Source organism: Sceloporus occidentalis, unplaced genomic scaffold (assembly GCF_023333645.1).
Source record: "Sceloporus occidentalis isolate IW3139 unplaced genomic scaffold, rSceOcc1.0.p SCAF_201, whole genome shotgun sequence".
NCBI classification, from domain to species: Eukaryota; Metazoa; Chordata; class Lepidosauria; order Squamata; family Phrynosomatidae; genus Sceloporus; species Sceloporus occidentalis.
In genome coordinates, this window is record NW_028317181.1 from 894,253 (window position 1) to 902,543 (window position 8,291).

Sequence of the window (8,291 nt, forward strand, 5' to 3'; positions counted from 1 at the left end):
CTAAGGCAATGGACTATAAAGAGGGGGCTTACCACCTCCTTAAAGGGGGATAAAAGTGGGACTGACCTGGATAAAGGGGGGCACCCACTTTAATAAATGGGGATAAAAGGGGAGAGCAGCCTCCAGAAAGGCGGCCTCAGTAAGGGGCCTCCACCAAGTGAAAGAGGGGACCCAGGTGAGGAGCCCACGGAGGTCAAGGCAAGAGGGGCAAAGGGGGGGGGGGGACCAAGGAAGGAGCCCACCTGCCCAAGGGGCTTGCCACCTCAGTCAGTTGGGGGCAAAGGGGGACCCAAGGCCAGGAGAAAGGGGGCAGCCGCCTTGAGAATGGGGGTGGGAGCAGTGAGGAGCTCACCCAGGAAAGGGGGGAGCCAGCTCTCTCAAGGGGGAGCAGGAAAGGAGTCAAGGGGGTCTCTCTTTGGGGGGGTCCCAGGGGGTGGGGTCCCAGTCCCCCTCTGTTGCCGGAGCAAGGCTGCCCTGTCTGGGAAGGGGGGCAGGAGGCGGAGACCCCCAGCCCCCCCAAAAGGAAGACAGACCCCTCCCCTCCAGACCCCCAGAAAGCCCTGCAGATTGAGGGGGTGCTCTTCTCCCCAGTAGAGAACAAGCCCCCAAAGAAATACCAAAAGGGGAGCCCCCTTCTACCCCCCAAAGCCCCCTCCCAGCCCCCCATTCCCCGCCAAGCCCCCCATTGGCAAGGCTAGGGACTTTCCTCTCCCAGACCCTTTACTTCGCTTCTTCTCTTCGCAAGGAAGGTTTCGGAAGGGCATTTCAGGGGGGTCGCAGCCCGCCCCCCCCCGAAATGTTGATTTATTTGCAACTCGAGTCTGTAGCGCTTCCGAATCGCGACAAGGAAGAAGACCCCAGAGCTGGCTCCGTTTGGGGAGGGGGGTTGGGGGCTTTGCAAGGAAATCCCCCCCCCCCCCATATTAACATTATCAATACCAATAATGATTAGTGGTACAAAGACCACGGGCCATAGCCCCTGAAAGAGAGACCCCCCCAAACCCCACCGGACAGAAAAGGGGGGCTTGGAAGTGTCTGTGTCCCCTTTTTATCGGGGGGGGGGAGAGACACTCCCCATTTTATTTCACCATATTCAGGGCTGCTCCCTTCTTTTGGGGAGAGCCTACATTCCCTATTGCCCCCCTTTAAAAAAGCCAGGGTGCCCCTTTACCCCACATCAAAGGGGGTGCCCTTTGCCCCTTGGCTGGGGTCTCCTTCTGCCCCCTCCCCCTGGAGCCCTCCCTCCCTCCCCCGAAGCCCCGCCGGGCGAGGGAGGGCCAGCCGCGGATGCTGGGGGCTGCCTTCTCCTTCTTCTTACCTGGGGCGCCGCGGAGAGGCGGAGGGCAGCGGAGCAGCAGGAGCAGGAGGCAGGCCAGCAGGCGGAGGGGCTCCATGGCCAGAGAGGGCTCTCCTGCCTCAGGGGCCCAGAGGCGGAGGGGCCTCGGGCGGAAGAGTCCCGGGGTCGACCCCGAGGGAGGAAGAAGGGATGGAGGAGAAGGAGCAGGAGAAGGAGGGAATGATGGAGAAGGAGAGCAGCTGGAGGCTGCCTCTGGCTCTGATGCCCAGCGCAGCCTGCCCCCGCCCCTCCCTCGCCCCAGACACGCCCCCCCAAAAAAGAGAGAGGGGGGCTGCCCCTTGGACTCTGCCCAGGAAAGGAGGCTGCTGGGCAGAGGAGGCACACGGCAAGACCCCTCCTCAGAAACAGACACACAAAAGGGGGGGGGAGATGCCCTGGCCCCCTGCAGCCCCCCCAAGATCAGCCCAGACAAACTGGATCTCCCTCGCCACCCGAAAGGCTCGGCAAGAGAAGGGCTGGGGACTGGGACTGGGACTGGGGGGTCTCCTGGGGTTTGGAAGAAGGGCCTTAGGCAGAAGCCCCTTCTTCTTCTTCCCTGCAGGAACACCGAGGACCCTAGGAAGCCCAGCCCCTCCTGACATGCAGGAATACACCCTCAAGAATAGGGGATTATAGACCACTCTCTTCTCTTTACATGTCATTTGAATGGCAGGGTCTTGATGGTGCTGTTTTTAGCGTGTTGTTTTTCCTGTTAGCTTGGGTCCTAAAGCAGAAGAAAGGCAGCATAGAAGGAAAGATGGAAGGAAGGATAGGAGAGGCGTAGGACGGAGGATGCTTGCCTTAGCGCCCAAGATGGGGAAAGGACCTCGGGGCCATTCTGGGCGTGTGATAAGTGGAGCCTGAGCCCGTAGTGGGATGGTGCAGCAAAGAAGGCGAATGTCATCCTAGCATGCATTAATAGAAGCATAGTTTCCAAGTCGAGGGAAATAATGGTCCCACTATATTCTGGGCGGCTGGTCAGGCCTCATCTAGAGTCCTGGGTTCAAACTTAGAGGTAGGATATGGACAAGTTCCTAGAAGGGCAACAAGGCTGACAAGAGCGATGGAGGACAACGTTTAGGAGGAGATGCTCAGGGAGCTGGCCATGTTCAGTCTGGCGGAGAGAAGAGGGTGGCCTGGTTCCCCTCTTTAAATGCCCCTCTAGGGCTGCCCCAGTGACTGAGGGGCATCCTGCTGGGGGTGTTCTACTGGAGTCCCCTTCCCACTCTAGGATTCCCATTATCCCCAGCCGTGGGGCTCTGCTGGCCGGCGCCTGTGTTGCCTGGCAGGCTAGTCCTAGGGTAGGGTTGCCATGTTCCAGCCCCTCGTTTCCCTGCATCCGCTTTTCACGTTAGGCAAATCATTATATCCTTAGGCATGTTCTTAATGTGCTGTTTCTGATTGTGCAAACGGAGCACGCTAATCCCTGCACTTTTTCCGACCAACCGTGGGTTTCAGCCCTAATCCTAATCCAAAGGAAGAGCTCCCTTTTTTAAATCCACTCAGTTCAACATTTCCCAGGTTTTCCGGGACAAATGGCAACCCTATTAGGCCTGTTATTAATTTGCTGGTTTTGAATTGTGCCAATTCAGCATGTTAATCCTGGCACATTCCCCTGGCATTATGTTTCAGCCCTAACCTAACCCTAATCCTAACCCAAACTAAGGGCTCTTTTCCTTAATCTGTTAAACCCAGGATTTCCCAGGTTTTCCGGGACAGATGGCCACCCTATTTACGCATATTATTAATTTGCTCTTTCTGATTGTGCAAATTCAACACGCTAACCCTTGTTGGGGGTCTCACACGCGCCCCTGGCACAGGGATTGGCACTGGGGCAAGGCGGGCGATTCCTCCTTAGCCTAGTCCCAAAAGGGAATGGTAATTAGGGAAAGGCCTGTAATTAGCCAGATGGCTTCCTGTCTCGGGAGGCGATGCCAGGCCTAGCTCTGCCGGGCAATATGGGATCCATACACATCATCGCAGAATCATAGAAGAGTTGGAAGAGATCCCAGTAATGGCCATCCCATCCGTTGTTATCATTGTTGGGAGAGAGATTTGGGGGCAAGAAAAAGGGGGCATTTGGGATTAGGATTATTATTATTATTTATTTTGTCTTAGCTAAAGCTGAGTCAAACTGCATTATCTCTACAATGCAGATGCAACCTGGGTGTGTGCATATACATATAGATATCTACAGATAGACTGATTAATTTACTAATTGATTGATTGATTTGGGGTATTTAAAGGGTGACCTCTCTGTTTGCTGAGGTTATGGGCCCAGGACCTCCGTGAATGTGGGGAAACCATAAATAAAAAACCCCACTGTTCTTTTTACCTGAGAGAATACCTCTCTAGGGATCTTCAGGTCCTCCAGCGCAACTTTATGGTCAACATCTGCCAGAGGCTGATCATAGAGTCATGCTGGAGGACCTGCAGATGCATAGAGAAGTGTTCTCTCTATGGACCTCTTTGTTCTCCAGAAGGGAGGACATAAGCATCAAAATCACAAATAATCCGATTTGCAAAGGACCGCAAATGTGGAGGGCCAACTGCAATTCACTTTTCATTTGCCAGCAAAGGGAGTCAGGATGGATGACCACATAAGCCCCCATTTTGCCCAAAAAGCCACTTGGGAGCCATCTTCAAAGCCCCATTTTCTGCAAATGCTGGGAATTGGGGATCCTGAAGGAAAATTTAATTAGGGAGGGGGCATTATTGGTATCTGGTGGGGCAATCTCCTCCTTTTGCCCCCCCCCCCACCAGACCCAGAAGTAACCACCACCAGCACACTATGAAGAACTTTGCTCCTTGGGGCTGACCCAAGGCACTTTGCTGCCTGGAGCAGAGCCTCCTGCACCCCCAGATCCTGAAGCCATGGGGCAAAACCAACTAAGGGGTTCATGTGGTTCAGATGCCTAAAGCCAGAAAAAAACCCTCACAAAACAACTCTCTAGTAACAATAACATCACCAGAAAGTGGAGGTCTTCTGCTTTGACCAGAGGGATGGAAGGAGGGATGGGTAGAAGGAGGGATGGACAGATGGGTGGGAGAATGGCTGGAGGGATGGAGAGAAAGATGGATGGAAGGATGGACAGATGGAAAGTGGGATGGGTGAGTGTATGGGTTGAGTAGATGGACGAATGAAGGGAGGGAGGGAGGGAGGGGTCAAAGGAAGGATGGGTGGGTGGAAGGAGGGATGGATGGATGGGTCAAAGGAGGGAGGGATGGGTGGGTGAGTCGAAGGAGGGAAGGATGGGGGATGGGCAGAGGGAGGGAGGGAAAGTGGGATGGATGGATGGATGAGTGAATGGATGAATGAATGGGTGAGTAGATGAATGGATGGATGAAGGGATGGGTGGATGAAGGGATGGAAACTGGGATGGATGGATGGATGGATGGATGGATGGATGGGTGAGTAGATGGATGGAGGAATGGGTGGATAGATAAAGGAATGGGATTAGGTGGATGGATGAAGAGATGGAGGGAAGAGGGGTGGAGACATGGATGGATGAATGGAAGGATGGGCAGGTGGGTGAATGGATGGATGCATGGATGGATGAATAGGTGACCGAATGGATGGAATGATGGATGGCTGTGTGGATGGATGGATGGACAGACAGCGGACATCTCTAGTGACACGACTCCTCTGGTCGCATGTAATTATTGCTGCAAGTGAAAAGGTTGGGGGTCTTTTACTTAAGCACCAAGGCCTCCATTTCCAGACTTTAGAGAAGCCGGAGAGGGGTGCGCATGTGTGCTTCTTTCCGAGGCCGGCTGCCTCTTCAGGGCCCTGGCTAAAGCCAAAACCAAAGCACCCCTCCTTGGCAGCCCATTGCTTTGTGGCGGCCGCATGGGTCAGCCTGGGCTGGCGAGGACCACTCCTGGCCTGCAAGGCTGCCATTGCCACAGCCGGGTCCTGGGTGCTAATTGCAGCCTGCCAGGCCTTGAGGGCCGCCCGGATCCGGCCTGGACAGATCTATGATTATCTCCCATTGCACAGAGGCCATCTGGGCAGAGAAACCCAGCAAACAGGGTGTTTTTTAATGTTTTATTTTTGCTGTTGTTTGTACAGCTGGTAGCGTCTGCCAACAGGGAGGGCTGGGATGCCAGGGCAGGGTGGGCAAGGCCCTTGCGGTCAAGCAGAGGGAGAGGCCTTCTTTGGAGACTCTCAAGCCCAGGGCTGGAGGGTCATCTGTGCGAGGGAGGGCTTGCAGGCGGTCTGGGGGGACTGACCGGATGGGCCTTGTATGGTTCTGTGAACATGGGCCATGCAGACTTTGGGGGGCTGAACTAGGCCCTTTCATGGACTGCAGTGACCATGCACTGATTGCCTTTCCTGGGCTGCATCCACACTGGAGAAATAACCCAATTTAGCACTGCTTTAACTTGTCTGGCTCAAGGCTATGGAATTCTGGAGTATGTTGTGGGGTCCAGCTTTGGTGGTCCATTTGTGGGTCTCTCTTCTGCCTATTGGGGGGTCAGGGCCAGGCTTTTCCCCATCTATGTCTCTCTTTCAGGGTCAAGGTGGAGTCCAGGAGGAGGCGGCGGCACCAGCAGCAGCAGCAGGAATGTGTTTTTGGGAGGCAGCCGAGGAGGACAAACACGGTCTCTATTCTTGGCACCAGGCGCGGCCCATCCTGAGTCTCAGGCCACAAAGTGGCCCAAGGAGGAGACTCCGCTCAGCTGCTAAAAATACTATTAAGAGAGCGGGAGCGACTGGGGGCCCAGCGCACCCTGGAACTTGGCCCGGCCCTCATTCGTCCTCCATGCAACACCTTTGCCAAAAAAGGGACCAGGGGAAGAGCGGAGTGATGCCATTCTTAATGTTAATTCCTCATGTAATTCTGCAAGCGGCTATCTTGTCTTGAGGCCGAGATACCACCCAACCAGAGGATCCTATGTATTTCTGCAGGGCAGAAGAAGGGGGCTGGACTGGATGGCCTTTGGGGGATCTCTTCCATTTCTAAGATTCTAGGTATTCCTGCAGGGCAAAAGGGGGTTGGACTGGGTGGCTCTTGGGGGTCCCTTCCAACTCTAGGATTGTATGTATTCCTGCATGGCAGAAGAAGGGGATTGGACTGGGTGGCCTTTGAGGGGCCTTTAACAACTCCAGGATCCTTTGTATTCCTGCATGGCAAAAAGAGGGGTATGGAGTGGGTGGCCTTTAAGGAGTGCCTTCCAACCCTAGCATCCTCTGTATTCCTGCATGGCCAACTTGGAAGAGGAGGCGGCCCTGTTCCTTGCAAAGAGTCTTTCCTTTCCCTGCTGGATTCGCACAGAGGTCCCTGCCAGGGTCTGTGGGGGCTGCCAGGGCCGCCAGGTGAGGGGCAACACAAGGGCCCATTGATGGGGGGCTACAAAACCCCCTTTGTGTGGCAGTGGCAGCAGCAGGGAGGGTTGCAATGATGGTTGCGCAAAGCCCAGCCTGTGAAAACACACTCATACCCTCACACTCACACACCCAGGGAAGGACTGAGGCCCATTCATGGCCAGGATGGAGGAGCCCTTAGTTGTACATACACACACATGCAACCTTTGTGTGTGTGTGTCTAGGGCTGTGGGATTTGCACACACAGCAAGGGCTGAGGAGCAGGTCAGCCAAGGACTTCTCCCCAGGGACTCTGTGTGTGTGTGTCGTTTTTCCTGATTCATTTGCAATGTCTCCTGTTGGCCCTTTTTGTGTGTGTCTTTGTGGCATGAAAAAAAAAATTCCCAGGGAAAGGGGTGCCACCATTTCCTTTTTGCTGTGTGTTTGTGGGAGCGGGGTGAGAAATGAGGTGCACAGAGAAAAAAGGGGTGCTTTAAGGGGACCACAATGCACACACAAACATACACACACAACCCCAATAAAAGCCTGGAAATAGCAGTTACACAGCAAACCCTTTTGCAATTCACCATGAAGGCACTCTGTTCATGCTCATGGAACTCAATGTTGCTGCAAAATTAATTTATAGCAGGCCTAAGACAAACCATCGTTGTTGTTGTTGTGTGCCTTGGCTTCCAACCTGTAGAGAAACTATTCCAGGTGTTTTCCTGGCAAGGTTTGTTCAGAGGTTTGCCATTGCCTTCCTCTGAGGCTGAGAGAGTCTGACTCACCCAAAGGTCATACAGTGGGATCCCATGGCCAAGCTGGGATTCGAACTCTGGTCTCCAGTCACAGCCCAACATTCAAACCACTGGGCCGTAGTGGTTTGATGGCCAAATTGGGGGCATACATATCAATTAGCAGATGACACCAAATTAGGAGGAGCTAGAGGACAGGATCATGATTCAAAATGACCTGAATAGACTAGAAAGCTGGGCCAAAGCTAACAAAATGAAATTCAACACAGAGAAATGTAAGGTACTGCATTTAGGGCAGAAAAATGAAATGCACAGATATAGGATTATGGGGGACACCTGGCTGAATGAAACTACATGTGAAAGGGATCTTGGAGTCCAAGTGGAACAGAAGCTGAACATGAGTCAACAGTGTGATGTGGCAGCTAAAAAGGCCAATGCAATTCTAGGCTGCATCAATAGAAGTATAGTGTCTAGAACAAGGGAAGTAATGGGGAAACTCTACTCTGCTTTGGTCAGCAAGCCTCACCTGGAATAATCCTGTGTCCAGTTCTGGGCGCCACAATTCAAAAAGGATGTTGAGAAAATGGAGCCATGTGTCCAAAGGAGGGCATAAACTATAACGGAAACCATAAAACTCTATGAGGAAAGACTTAGGGAGCTAGGGATGTTTAGCCTGGAGAAGAGAGGCTTTAAGGGGTGATATGATAGCCCTGTTTAAATACTTGAAGGGATGTCATATTGAGGAGGGAACAAGCTTGTTTTCTGCTGCTCCATAGAATCGGAGACAATGGAGCAATGGATGCAAGCTCCAGGGGAAGAGATTCCAGCTCAACATTAGGAGGGACTTCCTGAGAGTAAGGGCTGTTTGACAGTGGAACACACTCCTTCCTTG

The 8,291-nt window shown here is 53.4% G+C and overlaps 2 protein-coding genes across 2 annotated transcripts in view; one reads left to right on the plus strand and one right to left on the minus strand.

Annotated features, from left to right (window-relative positions):
• The window catches only part of COL11A2 (collagen type XI alpha 2 chain), a 97,191-nt gene extending 95,797 nt beyond the window's left edge, over nucleotides 1–1,394 (minus strand). Inside the window, exon 1 of the mRNA XM_089502379.1 lies at nucleotides 1,319–1,394. Coding sequence (XP_089358505.1) covers nucleotides 1,319–1,394 — 76 coding nt within the window. The remainder of the gene's footprint in view (nucleotides 1–1,318) is intronic.
• LOC149278109 (uncharacterized) overlaps nucleotides 1–8,291 on the plus strand; it is a 705,984-nt gene that overhangs the window by 334,292 nt on the left and 363,401 nt on the right. The window lies entirely within an intron of this gene.